This window comes from Morus notabilis, unplaced genomic scaffold (assembly GCF_000414095.1).
Source record: "Morus notabilis unplaced genomic scaffold, ASM41409v2 Scaffold923, whole genome shotgun sequence".
NCBI classification, from domain to species: domain Eukaryota; kingdom Viridiplantae; phylum Streptophyta; class Magnoliopsida; order Rosales; family Moraceae; genus Morus; species Morus notabilis.
Genome location: NW_010359460.1, coordinates 114136 through 134847, shown reverse-complemented (window position 1 = coordinate 134847; position 20712 = coordinate 114136). Strand labels below are relative to the sequence as shown.

The window sequence follows — 20712 nt, the reverse complement described above, 5'->3', positions numbered from 1 at the left end:
CTTTACGCATGTGTTTTGTTTTATGTATTTTTAGTTTCTCCTGCTAACTAACCCGTAAATAGAATAATTAGCTTGGAAATAGAACAATGTTGTCGCTGTTTATTTGACCATTACCTATTCCATTATTATTTTGCATTGAATACTGTTTAGAGAATTTGTGGTGTTATTAATTCCATACCCATTTTTAATAATTTAAAGAGTAAAAAAAAAAAAAAGAGCTATAGAGTTCAAATCACACAATCTTAAATTTAGCAAAAACATTTCAATGATCCTATGTCCTATAGGGATTCATTTAGCTCCGTCGATCGGATTACAGATTCTCGAGTAAGTTTTATGAATCCTTTTTTTATTATCTTGGCCTATTCAATTCGTGAATTAAGAGAAATTGTAGTAAATATGCATGTTTTTATAACATGATAAAGTAAATAACATGTTTACTAAAGGTTATAAATTAATTGGCCATATTTAGTTTTAAAAGGATTTATTTAACCTTTTTACCCATATTCCTTAAACTACCTTTCTCCCTTCCCCTCTCCTTCCCTTTTGGTTATTTGAATTCAGAATTTTCATTTTAATTTAGGGGTATTTTCAGATTTTTAATCGAAAATTTACACTGTATTGGACTATTTACTAACTCTTTTCAAACTTAGACTTACCAATTTTTACTCCATTCTTAAATGAGCCTATTTCCCTCTTTCACCTTTAATAAATTCATTTCCTCCGTTTGGAGGCCTTACCTATTAAAAAAAAAGTTTTTAACTTGAGATGATTTCAGTCAAAGCCCAAAAGGACAAGAGTTAAAAATATAAAACTTCAATAAAATATGATGAAAATGAAATGATAAAAAAAAAATCATATAATGTCGATATTTTACTTTTTTACATCGTCCTACAAATTTTTTTTTCCCTACTCATTTATGTGCAAGAGAGAAAAATGAAAATGGCTAATTGCAAGCACTCTGCTCCGCGTATAAAAATATCAATATAATCCGACCCCACCGCCACCTTAAATTCAACAACTATAAAGCTAACTTTAGTTGGCGACGAATCCAACGGTAAGGTGCTTGTTTTTTATTTTTAATTTGTTAAAAATTAAAGTGCTTGGTCTTACCCCTCTCTCTCTATCTCCTTTTTTATTTTGCTAATTGTTCATTTAAATGCTGTTTAGTTCACTAATTTAAATTTTTAATTTGAATTTATATGTAATTTTATATGAGAACTTTTTACTATAGTAAAAAAATTAAATGTGACTGTTTCTAAAAGATTTTTACTGTAATAAAATTTAAATTATAAACTCAAATCGGTGAAATGAATGAGATCTTAATATGAGTTGAGAAAATTTAAAGTTTGTTTTAGTCATATTTTACTTGCTTGATATACACAACTGATTGTTTTTCACACAATTTGGAAAACTTAAAATATTTCTTTATATGAATCTTATCATAGTTATTTTTTATAAATTTTTCACATGCTATACTTAATGACAGTAAATTTACCACAAATTGTAACATTATATTAAAAAATATATTTTACATTCAGATATTAAATTTACCATTAACACATTAATTAATTAATTAATATGTTAATGGTACTATTTTTTTAATTAAATTTGTCGTGCGTTAAATTTTGTGGCGAATTTACTATCAAGCATGATGAAAGAAGAATGCCAGCGAAGCAGAGAGCTTTTCTTTTTCCTTACGCCAATTATCGCAAGAGGAGTAACAGATGACATGATGATTACATTCTCTCTCCAACGTCCTAAGTTGTAACAAAAGTCCAACCAACAAGAAAAAATAATAATAATAATAATAAATGAAAGCTAGAAATTAGAAGAAAACAAAAGAAAAATAAAAAGCATCTGGCCTGGTAGGAAGGCGCAGTAAGAGGAACAAAAGGAGGCAGCTTGTCAGATTAGGGTTCTTATTAATTTAATTCCCTCCAGATAAGGTGAAACCATTCTGGTATGGAAGCTTCAGTTCTTCCCTTGCCGTTTCTATTTTCAACTTTTTTTTTTTAATCATTTTCTTTTTTTATTCTTACTTTCAGAGAGATCTTTCAATTTTGTGCAATATTGGGAGGGAAATAAATGAATTGGTTATTGGGTTTTCTTCTAATTTAGTAAAATACCAAAATCTTCCCTTTATATATGTACCCGAGCATGTTTTTCCCCAACTTTGTTTAGGTTTTTTTTTTTCTGTTCATCTTTTGGTCGGTGTGTCTAGAAATGACGCAAGATTCTTTCTTTGTGATGATTTTAGGAGGGATTGATGCTACACTACGGAGTTTTGGATCTATTCTTTGATGGGTTTTCCTTGAATGACAATTTAGAGATTGATTGATTATTAATCATTATTTCGTGAAAGTCAGAATTAAGTGTAAAATGGAAAACCAAGCAGTTTTTGGTGAAGGGACTTGTGTGAATGTAGTGAGAGAAGAAGATGAAGATGAGTTTCGGAGCTGCTGTGAAGATGAGGAGGTTTGGAAGGATACTGAAGAACCGGTCAAGGAAGAATCAAAGAGTGATGATAGTCTTGATGAGTTTACGGTTAAGATGTTCTTCAAGGGATTGTCAATTGATTGTTTCGGGGACTCGAGTTCTGGGGTTTCTGGAATTGGGGTGTCCATGGAAAGGTCATTGGATTTTCCTGTTATTAAGGTGCAGAAAAGGCTTGACTTTTATGTGGAGGAGCCTGTGGCAGAGTATTTAGCTCTGATGGATGGTCTAATGGAGGCTTCTCAGAACAATATCCGCCGCGTTTATGCTTTCACCGATTCGGAACTGCTGTATGATCAGGTGAGCAAGCTATTTTCTGAAGAAATTTTGCTTGTTTATCTTCTAATATCTTATGCAATCTATAAAATCAGTAGCTTTGTTGGAAGTCTAGTGTTATATCGTTTTTCTCTTTTCATTAAATTTTACATTTTTATATGACATTATTTTTGTATTGGTGGAATTCAGGCCTTTTTTTGTTGTTGTTGTTGCTGTTGTTGTTGTTTCCTTAAGTGACGTGGGGGAACTTTGTGTTTGTGGAATTTTACTAATCTTTTGGCTTTGGTACAATACATGTGTATTGTTTTCACTCTTGTTTTATGAGTAGTTTCCATTGCTGGATGAGCGTGAATGACTTGCAAGGTCGTAGTTACTTCTTAAGAGCTTTCGCCACGACTCTTGTTCCAGCACTATGTTTTTTGTTACTTATGGTCACTAATTTCACCGATAAGTAAAGTCCATTAGCAATTGCTATATCTTCTTCTGTACATAAGTTTATTGTCATTTACTTTCAGGAAAAAAGAAAAGATTTGATTGCTAAAGGTTGCTCATTCTTTTAAAACCGTGAGCTCTTTTGGGGACTGCTTGTAAGGATGTAATCTTCTTTATACTTCATGCCAAGTGTAATCTAATGACATGTGTTTCTGACAGATAACAAATAATAAAGAACTTGAGATTCCACTCTTGGTAGCACTGAGGGAAAGGATTCTAGAGCATACTAGTAAGCTTGATGCTTTTGTTCTGAAATGTGTTCCTAGTGCTGATGTTGTGCAACCGTTGAAACTAGCTCAAGTGGCAATGGGTGTCATCTCTTTTCATGCCAAGGGGGATTCATTACTTGAAAACTGTTCAATTTGTTGCGAGGAAAAATCTTACTTAATGATGATCACTTTGAAATGCTCTCATAAATTCTGTTCTCACTGTATGAGGACCTACGCTGATGGAAAGGTTCAGTCCTCTCAAGTCCCTATTAGATGCCCTCAGTTGAAATGTAAATATTACATCTCTAGTGCGGAGTGCAAATCTTTTCTTACATCCAGTTCTTATGAATGTTTTGAAAAAGCCCTTGAGGAAGCAAACGTTTCTCACTCGGATAGGATTTATTGCCCATTTCCAAATTGTTCTGTCCTGCTTGATCCTCATGAATGTTTATCAGCAAGGGCAAGTTCATCAAGTCAATCGGATAATAGCTGCATCGAGTGCCCTGTTTGTCAGAGGTTTGTCTGTGTGGACTGTGGAGTTCCTTGGCATTCATCAATGAGCTGTGAAGAGTATCAAAATCTCCCGTTGGAGGAGAGAGATGCTTCAGACATTACATTATATCGCCTGGCACAAAATAAACGATGGAGGCGCTGCCAGCAGTGCCGCAGGATGATTGAGCTCACACAAGGTTGCTACCACATGACATGTTGGTAAGAGTGCCCTCCTTCTAGATATTATTCTGACATTTTCTGAATGATTTAGATTATGTAGCAAGCAGTGAGGAAAGTAAATTGTTTACTTATCAAGTACAGGCAGTAGTAATATTTAGAAGAAGATAAGTTGGAGAAAACATCATACAAGGAAGTATATCATAAAACCTACCAAACTAGAGCATGGTGATGTAAAAATGTTAGCAGTTTAAATATCTGAAAAGAAGAAAATGAAAGCTTGGATGCACCCAAAATAAGAAAGATAAGATATCATAGTTTCAGGGTATTATTTGTGTGAATGGGATAAAAAGGTCATTTTCTTAAAAGAGAGCTTTTAAGTTGTGTGAAAAGAACTGCCACGAGCACAAGTTCTAAGAAAAGGCCAAGTCATTCCAAGCCAAATATCTGTCATTCTTGGCCTTTTTTTTTTTTTTTTTTGTGGCTCTGAATTTGCGCTTGGTCTTAGCAACTAGACTGGTTTTATTTTTTTTTATTTTCTTTTATGGGTGTTTGCATTCTTCACATTAGTCGGGTAATGCCTACTTAAAGTGAGATGCCTGCACGCAACCCAAATTTCTCAGCATTTTGAACTAGTACTTGTCCTACTGGTAGTCTTTGAGTTAGTTCTATCTGTCCTGGCATCGCATTTACTTTAGCGCAGTTATTTGTTTATATTTTTGCAATAAGTGACTATTTGTTCATTTTAGGGCATGTTCTTTTGGAGTGTGACTTGAGTGTAGTTTTTGAGTTCAATTTGAGTTATAACTTGAGATGAAGTTGTAACTTGAGTTTGTGTTTGGTTGTGTACATTTGAGTTATGTTTTGAGATGAGAATCTTTTTGGCCCTGTGTGGAGTTGGTTTTGTTTCTATTTTTCACGTTTTTCGAAAAAGAAAAAATGAAAACGGGAGAGAAACTGCGTTTGGCACAATTAAAGACAAAAAACGAAAATGAAAACGATTTTTTGATTTAATGTAAAATGAGAGAATGAAAAACGACTTTTAGTCGTTTTTCATTTTTTGTTTCCGTTTTCTCCTCTCTCGAGCACAGAGAAAGAGAGAGAGACATTAATGGATTTTTTTATACTGAAAACAATCTCTTGATAAAACTACCAAACGCATTTTCAAAAATGATTTCTGTCTGAGATTGAAAACATTTTCATTTTCATTTTCATACAAAAAATAAAATCATTTTGGAACGAGTTCCAAACGCACCATTTGAGTTTGTGTTGGGGTGTATAATAAGACTTGAGTTGTGAATAGTGGGGATAGAAAAAATATTTTTTTCCCGTATTTGATTTAATGCTACAAACAACATGTCGTTTTATTTTTCTCCTCTAAAAACGACAACAAACTTTTTAGTTACAACCATTCAGTAAAAAATAAAAATAATAACAATAAATAAAAAAAATGGAACCAGGAGGAGGTAGCCGAGCCTCCATCCCCAAGCATATATTCCTTCTCTACTTCCTGAAAAACTGATCCCCCTCTCCCTCTCTCCCCCCTTTCTCTCTCTACAACCCATTTCAAGTTGTACCTCTGAACAAAAACAAAAGAAGCCCCTTAAATCCACTAAACGACAAACAACCCATATCCTTTTCCCCTTCCTCAGATTCGATCTCTCCGATCTAGGTCTGAAATGACGGCTCGTTGATGTTTCTCTTCGATTGGTTCTACAGCGTCCTCGCTTCTCTCGGGTGGTGGCAGAAGGAAGGCCAAATCACATGGGTGAGGAATCTCTCAGGCGGTGCTTTTTTAGGAATATGTACTGTAGAAGTGCAGAGAGGTAAACTCGAGTAGCAGGGGGAGGATGAACTTGAGAAAGGGGTAGGTAACTCGAATTTAATTTCGAGTTTGGTTTTGAGTATACCGGCGCAGAATGCGAACTTGGCCCAAGTTCATCACTTGAGTGAGCCTTTCTCAAGTAAATCTACTTAACTGAACAGCCCTTTAATATCATGTCAATATGATTCTAAAATTTGTCGAAATAACATAATCAAAGGGTCCTAAAAATGGAGCCTTTTCTTGAAAAAAGAAGAAGAAAAAATAGCTAGTAAGAAAATGGTCTTTTCTTGCTTTGATGACGAGGCTGAAAACTCCTGTGTTTTTGAACAAAGATGAGTCCCAGTATTTTAATTTAAGTGGCTGTAATGTGGAGCTTATCAATATCCTCTTTTGCATGATTATGAAGGAATTTACTGTGCTAGATATGCAGAAATTAAAGTCCTCAAATTTATTCCAAATTATTAAATCTTGATCCCACTTACATGTCTCCCATGTTCAGGTGTGGACATGAGTTCTGTTATTCTTGTGGCGTCGAATATAGGGATGGCCAACAGACTTGTCAGTGTGCATTTTGGGATGAAGACAGTTCTGAAGACCTAGTGACCCAGTCTCTGCAAGAATCAGAGCAATGGGCGTGGGAAACATTCAATTCGCTCCCGATGATCAACGCATACTCAGACCAAGAGAGATCGCAATTAGCGTTAATCCAAAGGTTCCTCTCCGGGGGCTTCAGTCTCAGCGACCATCACCCTTACCAATCCCCGCCTCGGTGTACAGATTCCTACGTAGATGCCATGAAGGATATTCATCAGCTGCCATGGCTGGAGAGGTTCGTTTCTGTGATCAGTGACAACTACTACGAAGATTATATTCAATGAAGGTGTTAAAGGGAATCTTCTGGTAAATACAAAAAAATAAGCTGCTTGCTTAGCATTCTCTACTTTACTTGAATGGAGGCAAAGAGTTTCTCGCTCTATTACTCCGTTGTCATCTACTTCATATTTATTTTATGCTTGCAGATTTGTGACTTGAAAAGGTCATTGCATAATATGACAGGGAAATATGCTTTCATAATTGCTGTCTCCTTGAAAAAAAAAAAAAAAACAGAGAGAGACAGGAGAAACACTGTTATGTCAATGAATGGACAGACATTTACTATCATGTTGTAAATTAAAAACGAAAGAATGAAACACATTTTCCTTTCTAGTATTAGTACATATAGTACAATCCCCAACCTTTATTTTATTTTGCTGAATCACTTGCCCTTTTATTGAAGCAATAAAGAGGCTTATGAATTTTATTTTAAACCTTGATCAAATTTACTGCATATGGCAAATGAGCTTGTTTTATATATTCTCCTTGAGGCAGTTGAAGAGTTTTGAATGATAACACAGAATCTGTCTCTTTCCATACGATATTGTATTTTTTTTTCTTCGTTTTTCAGCGCTTGATCGCATTCTCTTTGAGCCTTCTTTTCACACTTTGCGATTATTTCCATCCGAGTTGATACTCGTGGATGCGACATACGATTCACATTTTGAGAGCCGGGTTTTACGGGTGAAGAAAATTGCTGAGTATGATATTTGGGATGTCGATTTTAGGAGGTTAGAATGCACAACAATTAGGACATACTTGATATTATCACCACAAGAACAAATGCCCTCATGCCATTTCCATCCATACTTTGTTCTCTTTCTGTTTGCCTAATACTGAAATCATTTTGTAAGAGACGATTGTTGGAAAACATATTTAGTATGGCAGAAAATTTCTTCTCTAATAAATAAATTGAAATATAATATCATAATGTCCTCTGAACAAAGCTAATTTATACTCGATGCAAGCAAGCAAGTACCCCTTAGATGTTACCGAAGATATGTTCTTGGTTAGAATTGTGGAAGACCGTTTTAAGTGATGATTAAGGGACGTAGAAACTTGAACTTCGAATATATAAATGAAAAGAAACAATAGGTAAAATAAGTAGAAACTCTGCACATCCAATGTTCATCAAGTTAATAAATGTTTGTTTTTCGCTTTGGTATTTGTTTTATTAAATTTTTTTTAGAGATATTAGCGGTTTACGTAATTCTTTTAGGAAAAGTACTTTAAATATGTTTTTACGTACTTGCTTAGTAAGGTAGTTCACCTAAGACCCTCCGCGCCTTTACTATGTACTTGCTTAGTAAGGTAGTTTTGTCTAGGAGGCTGTTCAGATCTATCCTTTATTGATAGAACTAGTGTATTCATTTATAGTCTTTCCTAATAATTACCTAGTCGGTACAGTTACTGTACGGGTACTGTTAACAGCTATAGTGAAACAGTGGGAGTTAAGCAAATAACGAAATGACTGGAAAAATTTGAAATAGAGAAGTTCAACGGAAACAATTTCACGTCGTGGAAAATGAAGATGCAAGCAATTTTACAGAAGGATAATTGTCTGGCGGCTATCGGAGAAAGACCGCAAGAAATCACAGACGATGGTGAGTGGAACGAGATGGATGGTAATGCTATTGGCAATTTGCACTTGAAATTAGCAGACGTGGTTCTATCAAGTATCTCAGAGAAGAAAATAACGAAATAAATTTGGGATACTCTGACGAAGTTGTATGAGTCCAAGTCACTTCACCCCAAGATTTTCTTGAAGAGAAAACTTTATACTCTTTGGATGGTGAAATCCACACTGGTAACCGACCATATCAACAACCTGCAGACTCTATTCGCTCAGCTTACATCGTTAGGTCAGAAGATAGTGGAAAATGAACGTGCAAAGATACTTCTTCAAAGTTTACCTGGTTTGTATGACCAACTCATCATCAACATAGCCAATAGTAATGTTGTAGAAAGCCTACGCTTCGAAGATGTTGTAGGCACAATCCTCGAAGAAGAAAGTCGGCGCAAGAACAAGAAAGACAGGTTGGCAAGCTCACAGCAAGCAGAAGCTTTGATGCTGATGAGAGGGAGATCAACAGAACATGGCCCCAGTGGGAGTCAAAGTCACCGTAGATCAAAATCTAAGAGTAAGAATAACATGAGATGTCACAACTGTGGCAAGAAGGGGATACTCTAACTAGATGAGTGTAAGGTTAAGAAGATTGAAGAGAGGAATTGTCAAGGGATTGTGGCAAGTAGCTCAACTGATGGTGACGTCTTATACAACTAGGTAACAACAATTGTTGAAGGCAGACATAAGCTCATTGATTTGTGGATAATGGATTCAAAAGCATCATGGCACATGACCACCAGAAGATAATGGTTCCATTAATACGAACCAATCTCAAAAGGATTAGTATACATGGGAAATGAGCATGCCTTGGAGATCGCTAGTATCAGCACTATCAAACTGAAGATGTACAATGGCACTGTTCGTACTATACAGAAGGTATGACACGCGAAGAGCCTGAAGAAAAATCTATTGTCTTTAGGACAATTCGACAATGCTTGTTACAAGACCCATATTGAGAATAGGATCATGAAAATTATTAAAGGTGCGCTTGTGCTGATGAAGGCGGAAAAAGTTGCTGCAAATTTGTACATGCTTTTGGGAGAAACACACCAAGAGAGAGAGTCATCTGTTGTATCGACGAGTTCAAGAGAAAAATCAATGATGATATGACATCGGAAGCTCGATCGTATGTCGAAACGAGGTTTGACTATTTTCTCTAAACAGAAACTACTTCCTGGGCTCAGCTCAGTAAATTATCGTTTTATGAGCATTGTGTTACAAGTAAGCAGCAGAGGTTAAGGTTCAGCACATCAAAAGTTAAGAGCAAAGACATCTTAGAATTAATCCACTTTGATGTTTGGCAAGCACCAGTATCATTCCTTGGAGGGGCGAGATACTTTGTATCTTTTATTGATGATTACTCCGGGCGATGTTGGGAGTATCCAATCAAAACGAAAGCTAATGTTTTTGAAGTCTTTGAAGTTTTCAAAGCGAGGGTGGAACTTGAATATGAAAAGAAGATCAAGTGTATACGGACTGACAATGAAGGAGAATATACAAGCGATGAGTTTGATGCATTCTGTCAACAAAAAGACATCAAGAGACAGTTCACGACAGCGTACATTCTGTTGAAAAAATTCAGAATTGGGAGGATGAAAAGAATAGAGAAAGCAGAAAAAGGGTTTAAGGCGTATAAGAGTACTTTCCTTTAAGGTTTTATTTGCCATCACTTCTCAAAGTTTGCTAATGAGTTTTTAAATGGCAAATTACCCCCAAGATACAACAAACCCTTAAACACAATATCTAGCAAAAAATATTGAGTTCCAAAACAATAATAATTCTGTATTTTCTGAAGTCCATAGAATAAAGACAGGGATGCATCCATCCTCTTTAAGTGTTACAACCTTTCACATAAAGATACCTTTTCAATTTGAAGGTTATCTTTTATATGCTGATGCACTTATATCAATAGTTATTTCTATTGTTAATAAGTGCTCAGATATGTGAGAAAACATATCACAAATAGATACAATGGGCCGAGACCTTTTCAGATCACTAAAACACACGAAAACACATTTTTCGTTAACAATTTACGCTGCAGCGCTCGGGCTACGCAAAACAGACCCGAGAGGTCTGTTTTGTGCGCGCTGCAGCGCCCAAGAGGCGCGCTGCAACGCGTCCGTGCGCTGCAGCGCGCGGGCTTAGCAAAACAGACCTGAGAGGTCTGTTTTGCGCAGGCTGCAGCGCGCGCTTGTGTCCGCCCACTCTTCCCGAATGTGTTTTAAGCCAATTTTATGATATCAAAATTGAGAGATATATTATAATCTCTCTAACAATCCCCCACTAGATTGTAATATTTCTTCAGAATTAACAACGATAAACACATACATACATGAAGGTATATTTCGATTTTAACCTTTACTTATTGACTATACTTCAAAGTATTCACAAGACAATAGTGTGCTTTGCATTAAACTTTGTCTTTTAAGCAAATACCGGAAATATATCACATATGTGTTATCCTAGATTTCAAAACTGTTCCAATCGTTTAGCACTATTCCGGCTTTGTGCTCTATCTTGGATTCATGAACATTTATAAGACTAAACCAAGGTCTTGTTAGGAACGGCACCATTCCTCATGTTCACTTAGGTGACGTTCGAATTATATCTCTAGCTACTAAGAGACTCAAACTTCATTAAGAGTATAAACTCAACCTCAAACACGTAGCTATTTTTGCACCAATATCCTGGAAGGGTCTAATTAAAGTTCGGTGCTAACCCGTCATATAACAATAATTTGTTCTTACCCATTTAACTATGGAATAGCGGTACAACTATTACATAGTTGGGTTACCATCATTGGTGACTCTTTCAAAGAAAGGTTTCAGTCCCATTCCACTAGATGTTTCTTTGACTAAGTCTCTTGAAAGACCTTTTGTCAAAGGATCCGCTAGGTTCTTGTTTGTCCTAACATAAACAATATTAATAACACCATCGGTTATTAATTGTTTAATATACTCATGTCTCAAGCTAATATGTCTAGATTTTCCATTATAAACATTGTTATAAGCTCTAGACAAAGTAGCTTCACTATCACAGTACAAAGAAATAGATGGCATCGGTTGTGGCCACAACTCAATATCAAACAATAGATTTCTTAGCCATTCTGTTTCTTTGCTTGCAGCGGCAAGTGGTATAAACTCACTCTCCATCGTAGAGTGAGTTATGCACGTTTGTTTCTTAGAAGCCCAAGAGACGGCTCCTCCTGCAATTGTGAAAATCCAACCGGATGTAGATTTATTATCATTTGCACTTGTTATCTAACTTGCATCCGAGTACCCTTCAAGTACGGTCGGATAGTCATTATATGACAAACCCAAGTTAATGGTTCTTTTAAGATAACCAAGTACTCTTCCAATTGCATTTCAATGTTCGATACCTGGGTTACTCGTGAACCTAAACTTTTGGCATACTGCAAATGCTATGTCGGGTCTTGTACAGTGCATAGCATACATTAAGCTACCGATCGCACTAGCATATTCAAGCTGTACCACCGCTCTGCCTGCATTCTCTAGTAATTTAATACTAGAATCATATGGGGTATTTGCTTCTTTAAACTTCAAATGATTGAATTTAAGAAGCACCTTCTCAATATAATGAGATTGACACAACGAGTAACCTCCATTATGCTTCCTTACTCTTACACCTAAGATAGTATCTACTTCACCAAGATCTTTCATCTTAAATTGTGAAGTTAGATATTTCTTGGTATCATTTACCTCTTGCATGTTTGTTCCAAAAATAAGCAAGTCATCAACATATAAGCATTTTATCACACCAAAACTATTTGTAAATTTAGAGTATATGCATTTATCTGCATTATTATGCTTAAAACCATGAGATAAAATGACATTATTAAATTTCTCATGCCATTGTTTTGGTGCTTGCTTTAAACCATAAAGTGACTTGACTAACTTGCAAACCTTCTTTTCATTTCCAAGTAGTACAAACCCTTTGGGTTGTTCCACATAGATTTCCTCATCAAGATCACAATTTAGAAAAACCGTCTTAACATCCATTTGATGCACATGCAATATTGATGAATTGCAAATAGCACTCTTATGGATGTCAATCTATCTACCGGAGCATATGTATCGAAATAGTCTATACCACGCTTTTATTTAAAGTCTTTAGCTACTAATCTAGCTTTGAATGTTAGTATAGACCCATCGGTATTGTACTTTCTTCTAAACACCCATTTTTTGCTTATTGGTTTTGATCCCGGAGGAAGATCGACCAAAATTCAAGTTTGATTCAAGATAATCGAATCCATTTCATCATTCACGGCCTTTCTCCAAAAGGAGGCATCCCTTGAAGTCATAGCTTCATTAACTGTCTTTGGATCTTCCTATATATTAAGCAACAATAGTATTTTATTAAGTACACCATTTATATCTCCTTCAACTAAAAAGGTTAAAGCTTGAGATGAAATAAAATCCGGTGCGAGGTTCTTTTCTTTTCTTTCACGTTGACTTCTTCTCGGTTCGAAAGATGTCATAGACTCTTTCCTTTTATTAGTGGAGGTACCGGGAATATCAACATATGGTAGATTAACATTAGATTCTAATTCAATGGAAGAATCAAGGCTAAACTTATTCTCAACAAATTCAACGTCTCTTGATTCCACAATAACATTAGAATCTAGATTCAATAATCTATAAGCCTTGGAATTTTCAGCATAACCTACGAAAACACTTCTAATACCTCTAGCTCCTAACTTTGATGATTTAAGGTCCATTATTCTATAAAATGCTAGACAGCCCCACACCCTTATATATATCAAGTTTGGTTTTCTTCATTTCCATACTTCATATGGAGAGACATGTGTTTTCATAGATGTAATCCTATTGTGAACATGACATGCTGTAAGTAAAGCTTACTCCCATAAATTATTAGGCAATTTAGCATTAAAAAGCATAGAGTTAATCATATCGGTAAAGATTCTATTCTTTCTTTCAGCCAATCCATTTTGTTGAGGAGTAAAAGGGGCTGAATTTTGGTGAATAATACCATGCTCTTCACAGAAAATATCAAATTCATTTGAGAAATATTCACCATCTCTATCACTTCGAACCATTTTGATCTTCTTATCTTTTTGGTTCTCAATTTTAGCCTTATAAATTTTAAATTTATCAAAGGCTTCATCTTTTGTTCTAAGTAAATACACATAAGTGTATCTAGAACAATCATCAATGAAAGTGATAAAGTATCTCTTTCCTCCTCTAGTCAAAATTCCATTATACTCACAAATATCGGTATGAATCATATCCAATATTTGAGTATTACGTTCGGCTCTAGGAAAATGTTTCTTAGTCATCTTTGCTTGTATACAAATTTCACACTTATCATTTTTAATATCTTTGCAATTAATTAAACCATGTTTAGACATATATTTCAAAGATCTAAAATTTAAGTGTGCTAAACGTGGATGCCAAACATAAAAAGAATCAACAATATAAAGAGAATTCACATCATCTTTATTATTAATACTTAGTTTGTATATGTCATCACAAGAATATCCCTTTCCCACAAAGATCTCATTCTTAGATACAATACAATTATTACCCTCAAGTACAATCTTAAGCTCATTCTTACACATAAGACGAGTGGATATAAGATTTTTCCTAATATCAGGAACATGAGTAACATTATTCAATGTAAGCTTCTTTCCGGAAGTAAAGTTAATCTCCACCACTCCTCTCCCGACAACCATCTATGCATCATTATTCCCCATGAGAATCGTTTGTCCTTCATTTTCCACTTTGTAAGATAAGAACATAGTCATGTCATTACAAACGTGGATTGTGGCACCGGAATCAAGCCACCAATCGGAGGATCTAGATGTAGCCATGTTAGTTTCGGTAATCATGCCAATTTACAATTCCGAGACCATGGCACAAATGTCTTCGGATTTCTCTTCAACGGCATTGGCATTGTTGGTGTTAACTTCTTCCTTTTTCTTCTTGTATCTGCAGTCATTTTGGCGATGGCCTTTCTTTCCACAAAAGAAACAATTTCCAGAAAATTTCTTTTGGCCATTACTGGACTTTTTGAACTTCTTGTCATTATTGACTTTAAAATTCTTTGAAAACTTACTAGCTTCAGCAACATTAACTTTAGAGGAATCTACATTTTTATTCGTGGAATCACGAGACTTGGTCTCTTCTTCGATTCTCAAGTGTTTTTGTAATTCCTCCAAAGTTATGCCATCTCTCCTATGAAGGAGTTTGTTTCTATAACCATTCCAACTTTGAGGCAATTTATCAATAATTGCCCCCACTTGGAATGATTCAGAAATCTCAACCTTCAATTCATTAAGCTTAGTAATAATGACTTGTAATTCATGTATTTGATCTAGAACGGACTTGGTATCAACCATGACAAATTCTAAAAATTTCAAGATGAAAAATTTGTCCGTACCTTCCTTCTCAGTTTTGTATTTGTATTCAAGAGCATTCCAAATCTTCACCGGAGACTCCATCGAGTTGTATAGATCGTAGAGCCTATCAGAGAGAGTGTTGAGAATATGACCCCGGCACATGATTTCATCATCTCCACGCTTCTTCCTTGCGGTCTTCAATTCTTCAGAATCATCCTCCTTTGGTTCAGAAAGTGGCTCCAATTTTGGATCAAGCACATAGGCGATCTTAAGCACGGTGAGAAGGAAGAACAACTTTCCCTTCCAGCGGGTGAAGTTGGTACCATCAAAACGATCAAGTTGAACATTAGGATTGAGGAAAGACGTCATGTTCTTTTCAACCTCCATTGCAGCAATAAAACCTTAAAGATTGTTGAAAAAATTTAGAATTGGGAGGATGAAAAGAATAGAGAAAGCAGAAAGAGAGTTTGAGGCGTATAGGAATACTTTCCTTTAAGGTTTTATTTGCCCTCACTTCTCAAAGTTTGCTAATGAGTTTTTAAATGGTAAATTACCCCCAAGATACAACAAACCCTTGAACACAATATCCAGCAAAAAATATTGAGTTCCAGAACAATAATAATTCTGTATTTTCTGAAGTCCATAGAATAAAGACATGGATGCATCCATCCTCTTTAAGTGTTACAACCTTTCACATAAAGATTCCTTTTCGATTTGAAGGTTATCTTTTATATGTTGATGCACTTATATCAATAGTTATTTCTATTGTTAATAAGTGCTTAGATATGTGGGAAAATATATCACAAATAGATGCAATGGTTCGAGACCTTTTCAGATCACTAAAACACACGAAAACACATTTTTCGTTAACAATTTACGCTGCAGCGGATGACATTCACGCTGCAGCGCTCGGGCTACGCAAAATAAACCCGAGATGTCTGTTTTGCGCACGCTGCAGCGCCCAAGAGGCGCGCTGCAGTGCACGCTGCAGCGCGCGAGCTTAGCAAAACAGACCCGAGAGGTCTATTTTGCGCAAGCTGCAGCGTCCAAGCGCGCTACAGTGCGCGCTTGTGTCCGCCCACTCTTCCTGAATGTGTTTTAAGCCAATTTTGTGATATCAAAATTGAGAGATATATTACAATCTCTCTAACACATTCTTTAGTAAAATGGAGTGGCAGAGATGAACAAAACATTATTGGATAAAATAAAAGTAATGTTGAGGACTACATGTCTACCCAAGTCATTTTGCGAGCCAACGACCATGTGCGTCCCCGAAGACAAGAAGACAAGTCTAAGTACTTCAACTTCCACAGAGACTACGACCACCTGACCCATATTACCGATCTCTTAATGGCCGGGTGTGGGCCATGGTCTATAATGGACAACTAGCACACTACAATAAGGAGAGCCCAACAATAATGCATGAACTGACAAGATTTACAAGCCATCTTTGATGGATAATGACAGAGGCAAGCAAGTTTTAGGATCGAGCCAAGCATTGAAGTTCGTGCCCACGATACTACGTAGGCCAGAGAGGAGCAATAAAGAAAAGTTTGAAAAGTGAAGCGAGGTGAGAAGGGAAGAACAAATCAGGCGAGTCGAACAACAAGGGCACTACGTATAGTTCGTGTCTAAGTAGATGAAACCGGTGGTCCCCATTGCTTTCACGCAGCAGGATCTTGAAGGGATTAGACTCCCGCACGATGACCTCTGATAGTCGAGCTGCATATAGGGGCCGCAAGTGTGGGGCAAGTCATTATCAATGGAGTAAGCCGTGCGGATATTCTATTTAAGGAAGCATTCATTAGCATGGGGCTCAACATTAAGCAGGTAATAGGTCACAATTAGGGGTATCACCTAACCGAGGATTGGATTGCACTCTTGCTAGTCTTTACATTCTTTGTATTCAATAGACTCTTCTCCGTAAATTGTGAAACCTCTAAGCACCATAGTGGACGTGAAAAAATCATGCATTGGTCAACATAGATCATTGTACCAGTTAGAACTTAGACATCTTCATATTAACTTAGTAATAATTTCTTGGTATTCGTCTTCTATCTTGACGCATATCCCTTTCACATTAAGAATGATCTTATAAGCTATCCGCATACATCCCTTGAACCTCTAATTACTTAGTAAAGAATGATTCGTTAGTGTGTGGATTGATCATGCGATGATCTTTGTTTAATTTTACTAAAGGACTTGGTTCTGTGTTCCTTTTCCGATCTTTAATCCCGATGTAGATGGACTAACAGTTTTCTCGTCGTAATTCATTTGGGTTTCACATTGAACTAAAATCTCAACACAATACTTGGTATAGTCATCATCCTTGCTAAGTGATTTCGCTTGTGTGGTTATTTAGCAATCAAGTAGATGCAAGTAATTTATTAAAAGAGAGACAAAAAGCAATTGAAATAAGGAAATACGCACGGAAAAAAAAAAAGAGAAAAACTTTAAATATTTTTGTTGGCTCAATCATGGAAGAACCAACAAAATGTTGCACTATCTTATACATGAACAAAGAGAGACAAATTTTCAAGCTTATTGCCTAATAAATCACCAACAAAAATTGGATTCCCATACCATGCATTTCCAAGATAATAACTTAAGATCTGCAAAAGATCACTTATCTCCTCTTACCAACCTTTTATGACATGATCAAATTTCTCGAGTTTAGAATAGATATGGGATTCTTACTCTTCATGCAGTCATTGAATTTGACATGGTAGCAGTGAGTAAATAGTTTTACATATACTCTTCTGTGTTTCTCTATTCCTTTTATTAGCCCTTGCCATTTCTCTCTACACTTTTTCTGGCCTCCTCTTCGCACTCAAATGTCACTTCCACTGGTGCGTTTCTGCTGTGGAAAACTGAGACTGAACACACGAGAGATTGAACTCGCATACTTGACATTATAATCACTATGATAATTATTCCTCTCATAACATTAATTTTGTCCTCTAAATAAGAGTCTATTAAGGCATATGTGTTTGATATCTCCATCTCTTTTCTTAAACATATGGCTTACAATTTAGAGTTTTTTTTTAATGAATTAATCAGGGACAAAATTAGCATCAAGAAACCCGTAGAATGTCTAGTAGACTGTCCCAAATTGATCATTCGACTAGTCTATAATTTATGAAAAATACTTAGAGGCACCACCGGTGCTAAACACCATCACTAATAGAAGGTGGAAAGACATTACCAGTGCCCTACATGTATTGCTCATAATTTATACCTTTGTTTATTTGATTTGTGGGACAAATAGATAATTTAACTACCCACACAGAGCGGGTTCTCCGGTCCGACATTCATGTCTACAAACCTATAGAATGTCCAGTAGACTATCCCAAATTGATCATTCAACTAGTCTATAATTTATGAAAAATGCTTAAAGGCACCACCGGTGCTAAATACCATCACTAATAGAAGGTGGGACATTACCAGTGCCCTACATGTATTGCTCATAATTTATACCTTTGTTTATTTGATTTGTTGGACAAATAGATAATTTACTACCCGCACGGAGCGGATTTTCCGGTCCGACATTCGTGTCCGCAGGTCGCGGGCGCACAATTGGGCCTCTAACCTACTGGGACCGTGATTCGTACCCCCCTGCGCGTGAGAGAGCCTCTCTGGTATACAAGCTTACCGAAGCTTCAAAGTACAATCACTTATAAACACGACCAAGGCTTCATTCCTAACCAATGTGAGATTTTTATAATTTCTAGTTACCTTAACCACTCCAAGTGACATACTTAGAACATAAGGGGTTGTTCTCTTACAACAAAACTCAGAAAAAGTTTAAACTCAAGTTACAACGGGCTTGTTCTTTTGTCCAAAAAACTCAAAAAAAGATAACTCGAGTTTTAATTTTATTCAAGTTCATGTTCTTTTAAGGTCTAACTTTATTCAATTTTACTCAACTTTATTCGAGGTACAACTTCAACTCAAGTTATAACTCAAATTCAACTCAAAAACTACACTCAAGTTACACTCTAAAAGAACAAGTCCAACTTTATTCAAGTTCACGTTCTTTTAAGTTCTAACTTTATTCAATTTTACTCAGCTTTATTCAAGTTACAACTTTAAACTCAAGTTACAACTCAAATTCAACTCAAAAATTACACTCAAGTAACACTCCAAAAGAACAATCCCTAAATTTCTCATTCACTTAATATCCCTTTTGAGTGTATGATAATCGATTTTGATCTCTTCGTGATAGAGAACGTAAATCCATCAAGACCCGTCTTAAAAACCAATTAAGCCCCTTTCCAAAATGAGTCTCAAAATGGACTTTTACCGTGGCTTAATAAGCCATTTTGCCAACATAGAATTTTAAAATTTTTCTAATACAAACACGATACTACTGATAACTCTATGAAGTGGAGTTATTTCAGTTTTTTTTTTTCAATTAAGTGATCTATCTTCTTTAAATTTTAGTTTAATTTTATTTATTTTAGTATAATTTAGCTTATCTTTAATTTTTTTTTATTTTATCTTTTCCTAATTTAAGTTTTACTTTATTTTATTTAGTGTGATATTATTTTATTCTTTGTTTATATAGACGAGATTGGTCAAGGGCTTTTGGTAAATATAAAGGTTAAACTGATTGATTGAAATAGTTGTAGCAAGAGAAATATTAATCAAAACTACTCGCAAGTACGTGTCGTTAAGTTTTTCTTTTGTCATTTTCCAGCCAAACCGGAAGTGTAATGTTTATTAATCATAATTCGTAAAAGGCCTTCACTCCCTGAGAGAAAAAACATGATTTTTTTTTTTATATTTAAAAGGTTTAATCATAATTCGTAGAGAAAGCAAGTATTATCTATTATCTAAAAAGGCCTTCACTCCTGAGAGAGAGAAAAAACAATAGTGGGTCACATTAACTTTATCACATTATATTTAAATAACATGGCATGTTTTTTGAAAAATATTTAGGAGCGACACTAAGCACTATTAATGTAATAGAGAGTGAGCTCCACACATACAGGTCTTATATTATGATATTTATATGTTAGAAATTAATGATTTGGTGAAAATTATTACCCAAAATTCAAGAATATTCATGTTAAATCAATAATAATCAATAAATAAATAAGTAGAAGTGTACCTGAATTCATATTGATTAATTATCACTAGAGTCGTGCAGTTTGTCTTCTAGATCAACACGTTTTTTTAGAGAATCCTTAATTTTTCTATCTGCTCTCTTTCTGATGATGAGATGTCAGAAAGAATAGAATGTAATATGTGATATGGAGAGCATGACTGCTATTTATAGATAACTTCTTAGTTATTCTCTTAGTATTTCTATTTTAGCTATTATAAAAATAGAAATTACTCTTAAGTCTCTACACATTAAATGCTCACACCCTATTAGATACATTAAAGCTCAATTATTCAAACCTTATTAGATCACTTTTAAACAAATTTAACTTTATATGATAATCTGTTACACATAATTATTTACATATAAATTCAATATTAAATTAAGGATCTAAAATTATATTCTATTTTGTGAATAGTATTGAGACTCGCAACATAATGCCTGGGTTGTGGGTTTATTCCGCTCGGGACAAGCAGCACTCCTCATTCCTTTTTTTCACAGTTGATGATGGATGGCTACATTAGCCTGACTTTTTCATTGCGTGCCAACACGCGCTTTCACATTTGGCACTTTCACATGCTTTTGTACATTTTTTTTTTTTTTTCTTGGGTTTCCCTGACGCTTCTTTACTCCTTTCATTTTCGTCCACACAATATTACTTAAATGCGCCAGAGAGAAGTCTTCTTATTGACTTCTACTCTTTCTTCTTTTTCCTTCCAAAGAAAAAAGATAATAATTAAAAATGCAAAACAAAACAAAACA

The 20712-nt window shown here is 35.3% G+C and overlaps 1 protein-coding gene across 2 annotated transcripts; it reads left to right on the top strand.

The window, feature by feature from the left end:
* Positions 1 to 1846: 1846 nt before the first annotated feature.
* Positions 1847 to 7176, top strand: LOC21389686 (E3 ubiquitin-protein ligase dbl4). Of its 2 annotated transcripts, none has more exons than XM_024163143.1 (4): positions 1847 to 1946; positions 2258 to 2793; positions 3421 to 4181; positions 6464 to 7176. In XM_024163143.1, the coding sequence occupies exons 2-4, from the start codon at positions 2380 to 2382 to the stop codon at positions 6840 to 6842; spliced, it is 1554 nt and encodes a 517-aa protein (XP_024018911.1). In that variant the 5' UTR covers positions 1847 to 1946; positions 2258 to 2379; the 3' UTR covers positions 6843 to 7176. The 2 variants fall into 2 exon arrangements, with proteins under 2 accessions (XP_024018911.1, XP_024018910.1); XM_024163142.1 differs by having other exon boundaries at positions 1849 to 1960.
* Positions 7177 to 20712: the final 13536 nt, after the last annotated feature.

What these genes read in the sequence shown, in the direction of transcription:
- LOC21389686 (XM_024163143.1), top strand. Translation starts at nt 2,380, where the DNA reads ATGGAAAACCAAGCAGTTTTTGGTGAAGGGACTTGTGTGAATGTAGTG. An exon ending in CGGAACTGCTGTATGATCAG is followed by an intron (nt 2,794 to 3,420) that starts GTGAGCAAGCTA and finishes TGTTTCTGACAG; the next exon opens with ATAACAAATAATAAAGAACT. An exon ending in TGCTACCACATGACATGTTG is followed by an intron (nt 4,182 to 6,463) that starts GTAAGAGTGCCC and finishes TCCCATGTTCAG; the next exon opens with GTGTGGACATGAGTTCTGTT.